Source organism: Schistocerca nitens, chromosome 2 (assembly GCF_023898315.1).
Source record: "Schistocerca nitens isolate TAMUIC-IGC-003100 chromosome 2, iqSchNite1.1, whole genome shotgun sequence".
NCBI classification, from domain to species: domain Eukaryota; kingdom Metazoa; phylum Arthropoda; class Insecta; order Orthoptera; family Acrididae; genus Schistocerca; species Schistocerca nitens.
In genome coordinates, this window is record NC_064615.1 from 826,606,758 (window position 1) to 826,627,297 (window position 20,540).

Sequence of the window (20,540 nt, forward strand, 5' to 3'; positions counted from 1 at the left end):
AAGGTGCCTCTTTTTTCACATCTTTGACTAGAAAACCCATGACAAGGCCAAAAAGATATAGGCTGAGAGCAGATCCCTGATTTAGTCCTACTCTCACTGGAAATGCCTTTGTTGTACCTGCACTGTTCCTGACTTGTGTCATTGCACCTTCATACATGTCTTCTACCACACTGATATATTTTTCTGGCAGGCATTTACTTCTCAGAAATCTCCATATCTCTTGCCTCGGCACTCTGTCATATGCCTTCTCAAGATCGATAAAAGCCATATGTAGTTCGGCTTGTACTTCTCTGTGCCTCTCCATCAGTTGCCTTAGTGCAAATATTGCGTCGGTTGTTCCTGTTCCCGGCATAAATCCAAACCGTTCTTCACATACTTCAATTTCTAGACGCAACTTCTTCTCAGTTATCCTTTCCCAGATCTTCATTGCGTGGGACATCAGTTCTATCCCTCTATAATTGCCACAGTTTGGATATCCCCTTTCCCCTTATATATGGGAACCAGTATACTGCTTCTCCACGCATGCAGCATTCTTTCTCCTTTCCAGATCTTCTGCATTAGATCCCAGAGAATATCAGATCTCTGTTCTCTCAGACTTTTCCACGCTGCTATTGGGATTTGGTCTGTCCCTAGGCCCTTCCCATTTTTCATTTTCTTCATCACGTGTTCGACTTCTTCCCTACTAATAGTTTGGGTCGTTCCTCCATTTATATCTCCATCCTCATACTTCTCTCGTACATTTTCCTCATTCAATAGGCTTTCAAAGTACTCCCACCACCTATTCAGCATTTTCTCAAGGTCGTGTAATACTACGCCTCATTCATCCTTTATCTGTCTCATTGATGTTATGTCCTTAGTCGCCTTATCTCTTGTTTCAGCAATTCGTAAGAGTTGGCTGCCGTCCTGTCTTCTTTCCAGTTCTTCATACGACTCAGCCTTTACTTTTGCCACTGCTCTTTTTGCCATCTCTTTTTACAGTCTTGTAAGCTTCCCTATCCTCCTGTCTTCCTGTTAAGTCCCATTGTTTCTTTTTTTGCATCTTTCTTCACTTTTATCGCTTTCTGAAACTCCTCATTCCACCACCATGTCTCCTTATCTTCTGGAGGTCCCTTTCCTGTTGTTACACCCAGCACGTCTTTTCCAGCTTTTGTAATTACATTGCTATTATAGCTCCACCACTCCTGTACATCCCCTGGTAATTTCACTTCTCTTAATACTGTTTCCTTGAATTTTTCTATCAACACCTCTTATTCAGTTTCTACTAATTTATTCTTTGTTCTCCTCGCTTGATACATTTACGTCTTTCCTTCACTACCATTTTATAATCGGCAACTACGAGTTTGTGTTGCACAGCTTCACCTTCACTATTTATAACCTTGGTATACTTTATTTCCTTTATGTGTTTCCTTCTGGACTACAAGTAGTCTAACTGACTTTTATGGTCTCCGCTCCTGTACGTTATAAGTTGTTCCCTTCTACGATTGAACTAGGTATTGGCGATCATTAGGTAAAAAGATACAGCGTATTCTACAATCTTGTGCCCCACTACATTTCCTTCTCCATAACTCCACCCACCATGAACTCTGTCTTCCCCACTCCTCCTCTCACCAACTTGTCCATTTAAATCTCCCCCATTTATCACCCTTTCATTGTCTGGTATTTCCATTGTTACTCCATCTAGGATTTTCCAAAATTCGTCCTTCACACATGACGAAGATGGGGAAGGTAATTCGCCGTGTCCTCATCTAAAGGAACTATCCTGGCCATTGGGAACAAGGAAAACCTAAACGCAGAAGGTCGAACGGTAATTTAAACGCCATTGTAAGCGTGAGCTGTACTTAACGACTGAAGTACAGGGTGACCCAAAAGCCAAACGTAGTAATTCGTGAAATAATCTAGATAGAGAGGTAAAACATTACACACATTCCTGAAATGACATAGGGTTTTATTGAAACCAGAAACAAGTGCGAAAACCGGCCACCAGATGGCGCTGGAGCGACGAAGCCCATTTCACACTCCGAGGGTCTGTCAACACGCATAACTGCAGGATTTGGGCTACCGAAAATCCTAGAACTAACGTGGAAACTCCATTGCGTGGCGAAAATGTCACGGTGTGGTGTGGATCCATCACGTCAATCATGATCAGATTCTTTCTATTCGAGGAATTGCGGGACGATGCTTTTTAAACTATCAGCATGACGCGTACGAGATGCGCAGATACGTTATAGAATCACATCGTCCTTAGTGTGGATGATAAACATCTGCCGAAAGCACGGCTTTTATGCAGAATGGCTCTCCACTCCATATTGATACATTTGTAAGAGATCTCTTGCGCACATCTTTTGGTGAGGATTGCGTGCTGAGCCGCTACTTCTCTCATGCTTCGCCTCCCACACGCTACGAGCCACACGCTATGAACCACATGACCATAGCATTTTGCTGTACGCATGTTATTGTTGAGACTCGCAAATAATCAGATAGGTATAATCTTCTGAAGAAGGGCACTGAGAACCCGAACCCGGAAAAGAAATTTAATTTCTTTTCTCCAAACGGTACCCTATTATTTTGTTATAAAAGTCTAATTGTTAATGTAGGATTGATTTACCATGAAGGTGCAATTTTGATATTTTTTCTGTCCACCATTATTCTGTCCAGTTCATGTGCGATGGTACGGGTAGGGACTTTGGGAAGCCGTTATATGGTGTGTCACACCATCACACACAAAAGCTCATCGAACAAAATATTCGTGTTCCCCTTTAAAGAGCAAAAATGGTCGCCTTAGAACGTTGCAAACCTGGTAGAATTCATACCTGGCGGTGGTGTGACCTCCCCCACCCCACCCGACTCTCATCGCCATCCCCTCACCCCGGCCGCTAGCTGACAGTGAAGCGGTATGTATGTGCCAGTCGATTGTATGGGGTCAACGCTGTAAAAAGGATCGACTTGGCAGAATGCTGTCAAGGAGATATCGCGCTTGGACGTGTCCATCACCACACCGTGAATGAAGTTACGCGGTTTGTTGGTAATAATAATAATTTCGTGTCGTTCCATGGCCTTGCGCCGTCTTTGAACTGGGCGCCACCTTGGCGACTTGCGTGTCCCTAATTTACCCCAACGATTCTATTGGGGAAAGGGCACCTAAAATTTAAAGGGCACCTAAAATTTAGCGTGAAATCTAAGCCTTAATTTTGTGATCCTCTGTCCTCCGATCCTTGTTTTGAGCCGTCATAGGTGTTCCCTTAAGAACCTCGTTCATGTGAGATTTAGAGTCAGTCTTATAATATTTCACGGGAGAACGAGTATTTTTTTTTGTGCTACTTTCAGCTAACAAGATAAGTGTGCGTCGCAGTGAAGCTTCAAGACGTGTGCCTGCGATGATGAAGACGCCGATGTTTAGCTACCACGCGAGAACATTTCAGTTTATTAGGTGCCGAAGAATGCAGAGTGTATATAAATGTGCCTTGAACCTACGGGGGCTATTCGGAAAGTAAGGTCCGATCAGCCGCAAAATAGAAACCGAAGTGAAAATCAAAAATGTTTCATTTGCAACAGTTAACTACAACTTCCAGCTACTTCTCTACATAGTCGCCGCACCGATTTAGACATTTGTCGTAGCATTGTATGACTTTGTAAGACCCTCGTCACAGAAAGAAGCCGCCTGTGCTTTCTGCTAATTCTCTACGCTGGTATACAGCTCGTTGTCTGTGCCAGAACGTTGTCTTCATAGTTAGCGGTTCACGTAAGCAGAGATGAAACTCAGGGACAGTCAGTTAGGGGCTCTATTGTGGGTGATCAAACACTTCCCATCGAAAATGCTGCAGGAACATCTTCATTGTCCCTTCGGCATGCGGCCGAGAATTGTCATGCAGAAGGAAACGTATGACAGTTATGTTTTGTGGACTGCATGAATTCAGGCGAAATCTCACACCAGGCCCTCATACTTGGCGAGAGACACTATGTTCTAAGCATCTTTACGTGCTCGCAGTGCGCTCAGAATTGAAAAGAGCTACGTGACGCGATCGACGGGTATACTAGAGATACTGCACAACACATCTGTGCAAAGCTTCATCGGATTTTCGCTGTGGTTTCCATTTCGCACCCTATAGGACCTTACTTTCCGAATAGCCCTCGTATTACACTCATACGGTGTAATTCTCAAATAAATTGATAGTGAGTAGTGAGATGAGATTTCTTGAAAGGGTTATAGTTTTAAATTATAGTGGTTGTACTTGTGCTAAATCCCGTTTCACTTATCGTGTTGCTGTGTGAGAAAGTTCTGATCACTAACCCATGTAAGGTAAAAATTAGTCAGATTTCGTTGTTGTTCATTTACGGGTCAAATTTCATTAAAATTTGAATGTTTAAAGGGCACTGTAACTGTGGTCGTAGTATCTTATGAACTTGCAGGGTAATGTTTGAATATAGTTAACGGCTTTGAACATTAACAAGGGTGCTTACTTCAAAATTATCGTTGGCAAAATGTTGCCCTTTCTTCTACATCTTCATGATGTGGACATCCCGGTCGTTCAAGATGAAGATAATCTGGCAAACACTCGATTGGCTCGCTAAATGAGTCGATCTTAATCTCATAAAAACGTCATTTGGAACAGCGGAGGTAAAGTAGCATTCAGCTTCCTCGCAATCTGGTAGTTCTACGGGATCTGGAGAAACTTGTGGATACTCTTCCTCATCAAATTTAGCCCGTTATCTAGGCTACAGCTATTAGCGCGATGTGTACTCGGTTCGGACTGAGTTTTGACCGGTGTGCTGTCTTTGGTGTGGCGGACTCGTCACCGCGTCCGGACGCAGCTGTGCGTGAGGCGCGCACGCGGACGCTGCCAGATCGACCGGGCGGCGAGTGAACGCGGCTCCCAGTCCCCCACCTCCAAACCCCCACCCCTGTGGACCAGGCCCACTGAAAGGGCCAAATATAGCGACGCCATATTGCAATTCTAGTCAGTAAAGGGCCGTCACAGACAATGCACTGGCCGGCGCGTCGCTCACCTGTCCCCGCTGAAATGGAACGTTTCCTGCAATGGCAGCACTCGACGAATGTTAAACGGCATTTCGGATGAGCTGTAATCGCCCTAAACATCCGTCCACATCTGTACCTATACCTGTTCGCAGCAAGCCATCTTACGAATGGTGGAGGATACTATTATCAATTTCTCCAGTCCCTGTTACATTCACCAATGGTGAGTGAAAAACTGCTCCACTAAGCACGAGTTATAATTTCTCCGATTTTTCGTCGCTGTTACTCTGTAAGGGCGGACACGATCTCAGCAATTCAGTAAAGCTCGAGGAATGGACCATTATCCCCCATAATCGAATTCGGCTACTTCGTCTTTAGGTAGAAGCGCCCATGCCATCCACCAAACAGATCCGTTCAACGACGTCATTTTAGGATAAGTTAGCCTGTGGGCTGGTGGCGGAGGCGAATATATTAGTGCTGAACCCAGTGCGAGAAACTAAGGTATGAAAAGTGGTCTTACTTTGGATAATCACGCCGAAGACGTTAAGTGCTTGCATTTGTGGGTCTTTATTATACACTTTCCTTTTTCAAAATGCTTTTTCCTCTTCGTCCTCTCAGATGGGATGATTAAGACAATAATCTCTTCTTTTGTAAATTTTGCAATAAAAATGTAACAGCACTCTTAACCTTAACATTGCTACAGTCCTCCAACATGGTATAATTATTCGTTGAGGGTAGTAAGCAAGAAAGGGTCGCAGGTATGCTGATAGTAGCAGAGTTCGGGTACTGGCGCTAAGGGCAGTTTTGGACAAATTACGGAGTTCGAATGTTGAGCGGTTAAAAGTTCATGTGAGCCTCTTCGTGAGAGACGTATGACCGGAACTGATAATCTGACCGACTATTCTTTCATAAGCTCTGTCAGAAATTTATCAATAAACGTCTCCATGATGTCCAACATCTCTCTTGCAGCGATTGCCACTTCAGAGCAAACAAAACGCTGCTGTCGCACTTACTAAACGAATCCTTGCCGAAATGTGCGGCTCTTTCTTGCATCTCTTCCATGGTAAGGATCCCAGACTGAAGAGAAATATTCAACAAAGGTCAAGCTATTGTTCTGCAAGGCACTTCATTCGTGGATGAATTCCATTCAAAATTCTTCCAATGACTGTATACATTCTACCTTGGACTGCTCCTGAAGTTAGTGCTAAATATTTTTCGGTTGTCAATGTTTACATTGATTTATCACCAAGAGTGCAATCGAACAGTAACAGATCTATTTGCCTATTTATAAAGAGTACGTTATAGTTACTAACAGTACATCAGTTGCAACAGGGTACACAGGCGGGATAAAGGTTTTACAGTCGCAGTATCTGCCGCACAGACATTCGTTGCCTAGCTACAATATCGTTTTTTTCCATATCATCATTACTACACAGTTTCGGCTGCATAGCCGAAGCAATTGGTGCATGCCAAAGGGACACATTTAAGTTGCAGTCAAAACTCGCGTTGTCATACCTCTTTTAAGCGGTATCTTATATCACAGCTACTCATGAAATACCACACTGAGGTGACAGAAATCATGGGACACTTCCTAATATCCTGTCGTAACGCCTTTTGCCCAGCATAATGCAGCAACTCAACATGGGATGAACTCAAGAAATCGTTGGAGGCCCCCTACAGAAAATATTGAGCCATGCTGCTTCTATAGCAGTTCATGATTGCGAAAGTGTTGCCGGCGCAGAATTTTGTGCACGAGCTGACCTCTCGATTATGTACCACAAATGTTCGATGGGATCCATGTCGGGCGATTTGGGTGACCAAATCATCACTCGAACTAAGTAGAATGTTTTACACACGAATAGCTAACAATTGTGGTCTGGTGACTTGGCGCATTGTCATCCTCAAAAATTCCATCGTTGTTTGGGAACCTGAAGTCTATGGATGGCTGCAAATGGTCTCCAAGTAGCCGAAAATAACTGTTTACAGTCAATAATCCATTCAGTGGGACCATAGAACCCAGTCCATTCCGTGTAAACACAATCCACACCATTATGGAGCCACCTCCGGCCTGCACAATTCACTGTTGACAACTTGGGTCTTTCGTGAAATGTGCCATATTCCGACCCCTACCATCAGCTCTTACCAACTGAAATCGCTAATCATTTGACCAGGCCACGGTTTTTCAGTCGTCTAGGGTCAAAGCCATATGTTCACGAGCCCAGGAAAGGCGCTGTAGGCGTCGCCGTGCAGTTAGCAAAGGTACTCGTGTTGGTCTCCCATAGCACATTAAAGCGTAATTTCAATTCACTGTCCTAAAGAATACGTCGTACATCCGACACTAATTTCTGAAGTTACTTCACACAGTGTTGCTTGTCTGTTAGCAGTGACAACTCTGCGCGTTCGCTGCTGCTCTCGGTCGTTAAGTGAAGGCCGTCGGCCACTGAATTGTCCGTGGTATTCTCGGCACACCCTTGACACTGTGGACCTCGGAATATCGAATTCCCTAACGACTTTCGAAATGGAATGTCCCATGCACCTAGCATGCGTCTAGCATGTGAAAACATTCTTCCAATATCTTCGAGAGGCATAGCGGTGCTATTCCTAGCGGCATGATGCGTGTCACTTCCGTTCACGACTGGTTTGAGTGAGGGAACTCTGACGGCACAACGGTGCCTCACGGACAACATGCGTCATCATGTGTTCCCTGACACGCGACAGTATCTAGGTGTCATTTTTCGAGAGGACATTGGTCGTCCACATATAGCTAATGTCTCTATAAACTGTTTGCGTGATACTGTCTGCGTGATACGTATCTGGTACTACCACCGACAGTAACATTCCCAGACTTGTCCCCGGCAGAACACGTGTGGGACCAGTTCGGACGTCAACTCCGTCCCAGTGGCGGTATCCAGAATATCAAGGACCAGTTGCAACATTAGAGGGCCAACTTGCCTCTGGAAAGAAGACAACGGCTTTAAGAAAGCCTTTCCAACAGAGTGAGAGCACGCATCCAGGCCAGACAGACTGAAACGCCATCCTGATAAGTGGGATCGTACTGACAAGCTCTTTGTAAATTTGACTCGATTTTGTAACTACTAAAAGTACGTCGGATACCGTCTAAATCAGTGAAATTTCATTCTGTTTCCTCGTCCACACATGGATGCTGCACTTTTTTTGTCTAGCAATGTAATTTACGTACTATCAACTAGAGGTAACTGAGAAAATATTGAATCTGTCGATACCACTAGTCAGCTTTGACCCATGACGTCATCAAAATGACGGACATAAACCACTATGCCTAAAATACGCACTGCAACAAAAATTAAGTTATTCTCAATGCCTAGCGTTAGTTGGGCACACAAATTACAATGAAACTATCACCACTGAGCCTAACGAATGTCTCGATTTATGCTAAAGATCACCACAGTTTAGGTTTCGGAATTCACATTCATTAGCTTCAGTAACTCACACTCAAACTTTTTCCTTACGAGCCTAATCTAACTTCGGGTTTTGCTACTGATTTGTCGCTACAACCTACAGCGCAATGGGTTCAAATGGCTCTGAGCACTATGGGACTTAACTTCTGAGGTCATCAGTCCCCTAGAACTTAGAACTACTTAAACCTAACTAATCTAAGGACATCACACACATCCATGCTTGAGGCAGGATTCGAACCTGCGACCGTAGCGGTCGCGCGACTCCTGACTGTAGTGCCTAAAAATGGTTCAAATGGCTCTGAGCACTATGGGACTTAACATCTATGGTCATCAGTCCCCTAGAACTTAGAACTACTTAAACCTAACTAACCTAAGGACAGCACACAACACCCAGCCATCACGAGGCAGAGAAAATCCCTGACCCCGCCGGGAATCGAACCCGAGAATCCGGGCGTGGGAAGCGAGAACGCTACCGCACGACCACGAGATGCGGGCTGTAGTGCCTAGAACCGCTCGGCACAGCGCAATGGGGGTAATGTGGAAGAGACGCACATATAGTCTATATTGTGTTTTATCTCTGTTTGCAGACATCACGCGCTACATCTCTTTTATGTCACAGGTCAAAGGCGACGACCGGTATCGGCACGTCTAGCCCACACTCCCATCTGTTTATATACAGAAAAAGATCCTTACCTGGAGAAGATCCGCAGTGTTCTGCGACTTGGCGAGGATGCGGGTCTTGTTGTCCAGCAGGACGATCTTCTCGGGTCCCAGGCCCAAGAGTCTAGCCGCCTGAAACAGACAGCCGGGGTTAGAGGTGTCAAACATCCGTCAACGCGACGCCCAGCCGAGTGCACAATGACGCTTACGTCACAAGCACACGTACGTCGCCGCAGGGTGCGGGAATACAACTCGCGGTATTACGTAATGAATCTTACACCGAATTAACCAACTGCCACGGGCAGAATTCCAGATTTTAAGACGAGGGTTGTGTCGTATGGTACACTGTAGGTTAGTTGTAAAATGTAACGTTTGCAAATGGCAGCAGCATAGAAATATTCCGCACTCTTACGTCGTAGTGGAACGATTGTCCTCATCTGCGAGGGGCACCTTCAAAATGGGAAACGGAACAGGTGGGGGGAAGAGGGCGGGGGTTGAGGGGTTGTACGGTCTGATGCGCACACCCTGGCTCGTTACTGATTCAAGTAAAATTTCTTTCCCGCTTGCTCGTAGGCAGAGGCGGGACGTGCATGTCTTCAAAAGTAGAGTGCAATTAGCCGTCGTCTAATTATTTGTATTGTTCTGATACCAGTCACTTTTATTTATTTTATGTTTGATATACTGCAAGTGTTCCATCAATGTTTCGCTCATCGTCAGGCGTTCATGCGTGCAGATATTCGTTACTTAAAAATAAGATGCCTTAATCTAAATTAATACAGAATACTGTTTTGTTCGCTCCTTGCTACTGGAATTTCTATTGTGGTATTGGGCGGAGGAGACGCAGTGGGTGCTTACAAACGGATGCCCAGTGGTGTCGTCTGCTGACGTGGAGTTGTGCTTCGTTTTCTGTTGTGACTGGTGCCACAGCTTGTGTGGGAAGCACCTAGTTTTGCATCATCTCTTATGGTGCGGTAATCGTGTGATACTCTTTTCATTTACCGATCAGCCAGAACAATATGGCCAACTACCTAATAGCCATTATGTGTATCTTTGTGCCGACCGGAGTGGTCGACCGGTTCTAGGCGCTACAGTCTGGAACCGCACGACCGCTACGGTCGCAGGTTCGAACCCTGCTTCGGGCATGGATGTGTGTGATGTCCTTAGGTTAGTTGGTTTAAGTAGTTCTAGGTTCTAGGGGACTGATGACCACAGCAGTTAAGTCCCATAGTGCTCAGAGCCATTTGAACCATTTGTATCTTTGGGACGGATAACAGTGACGATGCGTCGTAGCATGCAAGCAATGAGGCCTTGGTAGGTCGCTGGTGGGAATTGTCACCACATCTGCACACACCAGTCACCTAATTCCCATAAATTCCAGGGAGGGGGGACGATGAGCTCTGACCCCACGTTCAATCAAATACCAGATGCGTTCGGATGGGTTCCAGCATATCAAAAATGGTTCAAATGGCTCTGAGCACTATGGGACTTAACATCTATGGTCATCAGTCCCCTAGAACTAAGAACTACTTAAACCTAACTAACCTAAGGACATCACACACATCCATGCCCGAGGCAGGATTTGAACCTGCGACCGTAGCAGTCGCGCAGCTCCGGACTGAGCGCCTTCAACCGCTAGACCACCGCGTCCGGCCCCAGCACATCAACTGGAACTCGCCATTGTGTTCCTTGAACCACTCCATGACACTGCTGGCCTCGTGACATGGCGCTTTATCTTGTGAAAAAATGCCACTGCCGTCATTAAGAGGTGTACTTTTCTGCAAGCAGCGTACGATACTGCTTGGCATCAGGGTGCTTTCCACGAGCTCCACCGGAACCGTGGGTGCCCATGTGAATGTTCCACAGGGCATAACGGAGCCGCCACCAGCTTCTCTCCGTCCCGCAGTACAGGTGTTACGGAGGTGTTCGCCCCGGAAGGCGAAGGATTCGTGCCCTCCTGTAGCCCTGACGAAGGTGGTATCGGGGTACATCAGACAATGCAACGCCCTGCCACTGCGCCAACGTCCAGTGCCGATGGTCGAGTGCCTACTGAAGTCGCAGTTGTCGATGTCGAGGTGTTAACATTGGCACATGCATGGGCTGTCGTCTGCGGAGGCCCATCGTTAGGAGCATTCGGTGGCTTACGTGTTGTCACACTTTTAGTCTTTACATAAACGATCTGGTTGATGGCATTGACAGCGGCATTAGACTGTTTGCCGATGATGCTGTAGTCCACAGGAAAGTAGTATCACAGGAAGTTGTAAACGAATCAATGAGGATTTGCAGAAAATAAGTTCGTGGTGTAATGACTGGCAGTTGTCTCTCAATATCAGGAAGTCTAACCTACTGCATATAACCCAGTAATGTACGAGTACAAAATAAATGCCCAGTCTTCGGAAGCGGTAACATCGGTCAAGTATCTGGGAGTGACTATTCGAAATGATCTCAAATGGAATGATCAGATTACACAAGTAACGGGCAAGGTGAACTCTAGATTGCGGTTTGTTGGTAGAATCCTGAAGCGATGCTGTCCTTCAACAAAGGAAATTGCTTACAATACGTTTGTTCGCCCAGTCTTAGAGTACTGTTCGTCTGTATGGGATACTTACCAGCTAAGTCTGATTCAAGAGATTGAGAGGGTCCAAAGAAGAGCGGCAAGATTCGTGACTGGTACATTTAGCCACCGCGAGAGCGTTACAAGTCTCACTGAAAGTTTGAAGTGGGACACACTTGCAGATAGACGACGCGCTAAACGGAAGGGCTGCTCACTAAATTCCGAAATCCAATCTTCGCCGAGGATGTAGAGTATATATTATTACCACCAACTTTCAAATCGCGCAATGATCACCATTCAAAGATAAGGTAAATTAGAGCTCGTACTGAGGCGTTAAGACAGTCGTTTTTCCCTCGCGCGATCCGCGAGTGGAAAAGTGGGGGAGGGGGGGGGAATATGACTTTAGCGCGAATTGCCCTCCGCCACACACCGCTTGGTGGCAAGCGGAGTATATATGTAGATGTATATGCCCAGAACTAAAGTCCGATGTTACTTTCGCCACAGTTCGCCGTCTGTCCTTTTTTACCAGTCTGCCCAGCCTACGAGGTCCGACATCTGTAATCAGGGGTGGCCGCCCAACCCCACGAGCTAATGGACGCGATTTCACCTTGGTTTCGACACTTGTTGAAGACACTCGCCACAACACTGCTCGAACTCCTGGCAAGTGGTGCAATTTCCGAAATGCTCGTACGGAGCCTCCGGGCCGTCACAATCTGACCCTGGGCAAACAAACTGATCGCGCGCCTTCCCCATTCTACACACGGACAGCACGCTCACTGATATTACATGCACCGTGTGTGTGTCTGCCTAGCAGTTATTCCTCGACAGAAGACGCTGCTATCGCATGGACACGTTTATATTGATAATAGGTCTTGGTCATAATGTGGTCATAACTTCACACTATTGCACTGCTTAATCTGACACTGAATTGGACGTAATTCACTGCACAAAATTGACACATAGATGTAAACTGTATACACTTAATATAATATGGCGGTCTTACAGTGCGTCGATAAATATCGACTGTCGCTTCTATACAGCGACATTAGCGATACTGACAGATGTTTCACACTGGCACATCTTAAATCTATTGGATTACAACTGCCTTAAGCTTTTTGCAGAATTTTATGTTCTTAAATTCAGTTACCTCATTAAAAATATTGCCTTCATTTTTTGTATTGTGAATGAATATTTCCATTTCTTCCATGACCTCTATTCTTTCAACTTTTTTCCATCTTGTGTAAAATTTTAATGTTGTCTTCGATTTTTGAAGGGTAGCTTGTATCCTCAACGTGTCATGCTATTGCTGATTTGTTAAATTTTCCCAGTCTGTAGCAGTTTAAATGTTCTTTAAATAGAAATGTGACATTTCTACCAATGCGGTCTGTGTGACAGTTGTTGCAATGGCTACAGGTAATTTTGTAAATGATAGATTCGTCAACATCTATATCTGACGGTTTTGTATTGTGCATAAGTTGGCTGTTTAGGTTGCTTGCGGTGCTGGTGCTGATTTTTGCACCTGTCTTTTTGAATAACCTTGCTAAATTATCAGACATTATACCAGAACACGACATTTCGACGTATTCAATGCGGGGCTGCTGTCTGACGTGAGTGGAGTTGGTTGTTGTTTTTTCAGTTTTTTTATCTGTTGATACATTACATTAATGAAGTAAATATTATGGTTTCTATTTCTTTTTGGATTTCTGTATGTTGAAGTGGAAATGTGTGGGCTCTAAAAACAGAAGAAAACATTGAAACTTTGTAGCAACTCGGAACAAGTGAAAGAATGACTATCACGGAAGGAATGGAAATGTTAATTCAATACAAAAAATGGAGACAAGATTTTATGAGATAACTGAATTCAAAACTCAAAATTCTTCTGTAGCCATAAGCCAATTCCAATACAGTATATTTAAAATGTGCCAACGTGGGAAAAACAACTGAAATGTCAGTATCGTGATTATCGCTGTAAAGGAACGATAGTAGATACTTACGCACACGCTGCATGACTGCCATACTGTATTAAATATATACTGTTTATATCTATATGTGAACGTCTGCGCAGTCAATTACATCAGGTTTATGTAAGCCTAACCAGTGCAAAAGGGTAATGTTTCGTAATAGCTCCGCCAATGAACCAAAGATGTGAAAGAAACTTTGGGATGCCAAATCCGTAAGTGAACAACTGACGTTTAAAAAATGCATCACACGATTATCTCACCATAACAACTGATGTAAAACTACCTGCATTCCACATGGGCTGTGTTATCAATCACAACAACCAACGGGGCACAACTCCACGACAGTAGAAGACACCACTTCCGCCCCCCCCCCCCCCCCCCAAATATTGCAACAGCAATTCCAGCAGCAGAATGATGAACAAAACAGTATTCGATGCGGATTTGGATTAACACATTTTTATCTTTAAGTAAAATTTATACAATTGCTTTTTTTGTATTTTCTGTTGGTTGTCACTGGTAGCGAAAAATGCAAACAAGTAATTATTCCACACAGTCACGGTTTCCAAACGTAGAAAGTATGTCCAACAAGTTATTAAGATTTATATGTGTCCATAAATGCCTGATGATGAGCAAAGTATGTTTGAAACTCGTTGCAGAATGTTAAACAAAGAATAGATATACGTGACTGGTAGCAGAAAAATATCTAATATTATCCACACAGTCACAGTTCCTAAACTGAACCATCACGGGCACAATTATTGACGGTGTCTGTAGCAATCGGGTGCTGTTGCTATCGTCGCACCGTTGAAAGCTGGCAGGCACCTTCTTCGGCACCGCAGTGCATATAGAACTGTTTTACACACTCCTAATTCCGAATAAAATTACTGGCCTTTTAAGCAATCTCTATTGACACTCTGTATAGCCTATAGTATGATAATTATGTAGTAGGGACTTCAGAAAGGAAGTTACACATTTTTCCCACACTAAGACCATTACGCAATAAGAGTGCTGCATTGTGAACAGATAGTACATGTTCCAAATTTCTTGCAGACATAGTTCTACTGTAGTGCGGATAACTGGTGCACCAAAGTATGTGAGTGAAATGGCACGGCAACTATAAACGTAATCCAAAGCCGTAGTACGTGGGACAGTGCGATTCTTGTGGGCAAAATATCTAAATTGCACACTAATTCAACATGAAATTCTGCGGGATATGGAACAAATGCATTGAAACGATGCCAACAATTTGGCCAAGGCCGCACAGATGTGGATGATGCTGGTAAGCAAGGCCATCTACATCGACCACCGACGTCAACGACCAGGCAATAGCGCGAACGATTGGCAGCAATCGCAGACTGATCATTGCTGGCATTGCCCAGCAGATGCGCACCTCAATAGATAGCGGTCATTTTGTCGTCCGAGATCGTCTGCAGTATACTCACGCTGGGTTCCGCGACCTTCAGACAAAGTCGCAAGATTTAAGGCGTCTCTGGAATTTCTTGGGGTTGGAAGGGAATTATTTCTTACGCCGCTTTATTACGGGCGAGAAGGGATGAGTTCATCATTTCACACCTGCAAAAAGGGATGGTCTACGGAATGTAGACTCTCCTCCGCGACAGAACTGCAAAGGTACGATACGAGCAGAACAAGACTTGGCCACTATTTTCTTTGACTGTGAAGAATTTGTGTACGGCGAGTTTGTGGCAGCGGAGACAACCATTAATGCCGATTCGTACTGTGCAACACTGACATTGCTGCGCAAAGCCGTGGAGAGCAAGAGGCGTGGAAAGTTAAGACAAGGCACTGTACTCTTACTGGCCAACGGCCTTGCCGCAGTGATAACACCGGTTCCTGTCAGGTCGCCGAAGTTAAGTAATGTCGGGAAGGGCTAGCATTTGGACGGGTGACCGTCCGGTCTGCCGATTGCTGTTGGCAGGCGGGATGTATTCAGCCCTTGTAAGGCAAATTGGGGAGCTACTTGACTGAGAAGTAGCGGCTCCGGTCACGAAAACTGACAACGGCCGGGAGAGCGGTGTGCGCCCCTCCATATCCTCATCCAATGATGCCTATTGGCTGAGGATGACACGGCGGTCGGTCTGTACCTTTCGGTCTTCCGAGAACTGTCCGGACGGAGTTAGTTATTGTATTCCTACATGACAATGCAACAGAACGCACGGTGCGCTTATGCAGTCTCTGCTTCAACGTTTTCGATGGAAGGTTCAGTAGCATCCGCCATCCAATTCACACCTTGCAATCTCTACACTGTCGAGTCATATTAACGTGACCACCTGTCAAAAGTTTGAATAACCACTTCTTGCAGCCTTGCCGGCTCTAGGGCCGTGGCCAGCTGCGGTAGGTTCCTCGGTTGAGGATGCATGGCGCGAACTGCCCGACCGAGGTGATCTCACAGATTTTCGATCGGGTTTAATTCCAGGGAGTTTCAAGGTCAGGGGAGTACGGTGAACGCATCCTGGTGCTCTCCGAATCACGCACGTACACTGCGAGCTGTGTGACACGATGCATTCCTACTGGTAGATGCTATCCTCCCGAGGAAAAACGAACTGCATGTACGGGTGGGCTCGGTCCCCAACGATAGATACATACTTGTGTTGGTCCATCACACAGGCAATGCCACTAAACCATTCCACAGACTATGACACTCTCTCCTCCGGCCTGGACCCTTCCGACGGTTCTTGCAGGATGTTTGCTTTCGCACTTTTCACACTGTACACGCCACTCCTTCAAGATTCTTCGTAAACTGACTTTATTGTCCTGGTTCATGTTAAATACACGTTCATGCGAGAAGCATTTGACGAGCACCGAAAGTCAGAATAAGGTTCCCGGAATAGGCGGCATTCCCCCAGAAACATTGAGATCCTTTGAAAACTATTCCAACTGGTACGCACGATAAATGAAACAAGCGAAATACTGTCAGGACTCTAGAAGAAGGTACCACTCAGAATTCCTAACAAGTTTGAATAGTAACGTATAAACAGCTTAGTAAGTCATGCCTGCAAAATACTGAGATGAATTATTTAGAGGATCACGGGAAAGCCTCGGAGAGGATCAGTTTGGATTCATCATAAATGTAGAAATAAAAGAGGTAATACTTACCATAGGACTTAGAAGAAAGGTTGAAGAAAGACAAATCTACGTTTATAGCATTTATGGATTTAGAGAAAGCTTTTGACAGTGTTGGCTGGAATGCTCTCTTTAAAACTCTGTGGGTAGTATGGCTAGACATAGCTTGTACAGAAACCGGACGTAAAATGGAAGCGATATCAATAGTTGAGAAGTGAGCGAGACAGGGTTGTAGCCTGTCGCCGATGCTGTTCAATCTGCACTTGCAGCAAGGAATAGAGGAAACCAACATGAAATTTGGAAAGGGAGTTAATATTCAGGGAGTGGAAATTAAAACTTTGCTATTTTCCGATAAACGTATCTGCCGGAGACACCAAAGGTCTTGGAAGAGCAGTTGAACGGAGTTGCTTGCTTCTTGAAAAGAAGCATAAAACGTGACTCATCTGTAAAGGCCACCTTTCGCCACTCAGTGAACGACCAGTTACGGTACTGGCCTGCAAATTCCAGCCTTCGTCGCAGCTGAACAGCAGCCAGCATGGATGCATGAACCAGGCACCTGCTGCGGCGGCCCGTACGTAGCAACCTTCGCTGAGAAGACACTGTTGGTAGCTCCTTGGTTCATCTGGCCGGTCAGATGCTCAATAGTTGCACGTCTATTCGCCCGTGGACACAGCCGCAGCCCTCGTTTACAAATGGTTCAAATGGCTCTGAGCACTATGGGACTTCTGAGGTCATCAGTCCCCTAGAACTTAGAACTACTTAACCTCGTTTACGCCTGTCATCTATGGCTCATGTGTAACACAGTTGACTCGGCGCCGGTTTTGGATAGCGCCGTTTTGCCATGTCGGTATGTTTTAACTACTGCGGCACACGAACAGTTCACAAACTGCTGTTTCGGAAATGCTTCTACCTTCGGCCAAGAAGGCAATGATCATGTCCCTTTGGACGTCAGATAAATCGCTCAGTTTCCGCATTACGACAACGACTGCACTGTTTTCCGTGTCCCTCCGACACACTAAATACACTGAAGAGCCAAAGAAACTGGTACACCTGCCTAATATCGTGTAGGGCCCTCGCGAGCAGGTAGTAGTGCAGCATTACGGCATGGCATGGACTCGACTAATGTCTGAAGTAGTGCCGCAGGGAACTGCTACCATGAATCCTGAAAGGCTGTCCGTAAATCCGTAAGAGTACGAGGAGGTGGAGATCTCCTCTGAACAGCACGTTCCACGGCAACCCAGATATGCTCAATAACGCTCATGTCTGGGGAGTTTGATAGCCAGCGGAAGTTTTTAAACTCAGAAGAGTGTTCCTGGACCCACTCTGTAGCCATTCTGGACATGTGGGGTGTCGCATTACCCTGTTGGAATTGCCCGAGTCGAATGCACAATGAACATGAATGGATGCAGGTGATCAGGCAGGATGCTTATATACGTATCACCTGTCACAGTCGTACCTAGACGTGTGAGGGGTCCCAAATCACTCCAACTGCACACGCCCCACACCATTACAGACCCTCCACCAGCTTGAACAGGCCACTGCTGACGTGGATTCATGAGGTTGTCTCCAAACCCATACACATCCGCTCGAACCAATTTGAAACGAGACTCGTCTCACCAGGCGTCATTATTCCAGCCATCAACAGTTCAGTTCGGTGTTAAAGGACCCAGGCGAGGTGTAAAGCTTTGGGTCGTGCAGTCATCAAGGTTACACGAGTGGGCCTTCGCCTCCGAAAGTCCATACCGATGATGCTTCGTAGAATGGTTCGCACGCTGACACTTGTTGATGGCCCAGCATTGAATTCCGCAGCAAATTGAGGAAGGGTTGCACTTCTGTCACGCTGAACGATTCTCTTCAGTAGTCGTTGGCCCCGTTCTTGCTGGATTTATTTCCGGCCACAGCGATGTCGAATATTTTATGTATTACCGGATTCCTGATATTCAAGGTACACTCATGAAATGGTCGTAATGGAAAATCTCCACGTCATCGCTACCTAGGGAGATGCTGTATCCCATCGCTAGTGCGCCGACTATAACACCACGTTCAAACTCACTTAAATTTTGATAAGCTGCCATTGCAGAATCAGTAACCGATCTAACAACGGTGCCAGACGCTGGTTGTCTTATATAGGCGTTGCCGACCGTAGCGCCCTATTCTGCCTGTTTACATATCTCTGTATTTGAATACGCTTGCCTATACCAGTTTTCTTGGCGCTTCAGTGCATATACACTCCTGGAAATGGAAAAAAGAACACATTGACACCGGTGTGTCAGACCCACCATACTTGCTCCGGACACTGCGAGAGGGCTGTACAAGCAATGATCACACGCACGGCACAGCGGACACACCAGGACCCGCGGTGTTGGCCGTCGAATGGCGCTAGCTGCGCAGCATTTGTGCACCGCCGCCGTCAGTGTCAGCCAGTTTGCCGTGGCATACGGAGCTCCATCGCAGTCTTTAACACTGGTAGTATGCCGCGACAGCGTGGACGTGAACCGTATGTGCAGTTGACGGACTTTGAGCGAGGGCGTATAGTGGGCATGCGGGAGGCCGGGTGGACGTACCGCCGAATTACTCAACACGTGGGGCGTGAGGTCTCCACAGTACATCGATGTTGTCGCCAGTGGTCGGCGGAAGGTGCACGTGCCCGTCGACCTGGGACCGGACCGCAGCGACGCACGGATGCACGCCAAGACCGTAGGATCCTACGCAGTGCCGTAGGGGACCGCACCGCCACTTCCCAGCAAATTAGGGACACTGTTGCTCCTGGGGTATCGGCGAGGACCATTCGCAACCGTCTCCATGAAGCTGGGCTACGGTCCCGCACACCGTTAGGCCGTCTTCCGCTCACGCCCCAACATCGTGCAGCCCGCCTCCAGTGGTGTCGCGACAGGCGTGAATGGAGGGACGAATGGAGACGTGTCGTCTTCAGCGATGAGAGTCGCTTCTGCCTTGGTGCCAATGATGGTCGTATGCGTGTTTGGCGCCGTGCAGGTGAGCGCCACAATCAGGACTGCATACGACCGAGGCACACAGGGCCAACACCCGGCATCATGGTGTGGGGAGCGATCTCCTACACTGGCCGTACACCACTGGTGATCGTCGAGGGGACACTGAATAGTGCACGGTACATCCAAACCGTCATCGAACCCATCGTTCTACCATTCCTAGACCGGCAAGGGTACTTGCTGTTCCAACAGGACAATGCACGTCCGCATGTATCCCGTGCCACCCAACGTGCTCTAGAAGGTGTAAGTCAACTACCCTGGCCAGCAAAATCTCCGGATGTGTCCCCCATTGAGCATGTTTGGGACTGGATGAAGCGTCGTCTCACGCGGTCTGCACGTCCAGCACGAACGCTGGTCCAACTGAGGCGCCAGGTGGAAATGGCATGGCAAGCCGTTCCACAGGACTACATCCAGCATCTCTACGATCGTCTCCATGGGAGAATAGCAGCCTGCATTGCTGCGAAAGGTGGATATACACTGTACTAGTGCCGACATTGTGCATGCTCTGTTGCCTGTGCCTATGTGCCTGTGGTTCTGTCAGTGTGATCATGTGATGTATCTGACCCCAGGAATGTGTCAATAAAGTTTCCCCTTCCTGGGACAATGAATTCACGGTGTTCTTATTTCAATTTCCAGGAGTGTATTTCACTGCTAGTGTTATCACTTGCCATCTGTGTTTGGTTACTGTGCGTTGACGTCGAACATATGCGGTGTTCTCGTTTTTACGACTGGGCCTGCGTCTTTCCGGCAAGCTCAAAGAACATCTTCGGAGAAAGATTTTCCAAGGATAACGACGTTCACACGGCGGTTCTCGAATGGATCCATGACCACCGAGCGGATTTCTATCGCCGAGGAATTAAACGATTGGTA

The 20,540-nt window shown here is 46.3% G+C and overlaps 1 protein-coding gene across 1 annotated transcript in view; it reads right to left on the reverse strand.

The window, feature by feature from the left end:
* The window catches only part of LOC126237096 (1-phosphatidylinositol 4,5-bisphosphate phosphodiesterase epsilon-1-like), a 428,615-nt gene that overhangs the window by 249,976 nt on the left and 158,099 nt on the right, over positions 1-20,540 (reverse strand). The window contains exon 3 of the mRNA XM_049946900.1: positions 9,103-9,201. Coding sequence (XP_049802857.1) covers positions 9,103-9,201 — 99 coding nt within the window. The remainder of the gene's footprint in view (positions 1-9,102; positions 9,202-20,540) is intronic.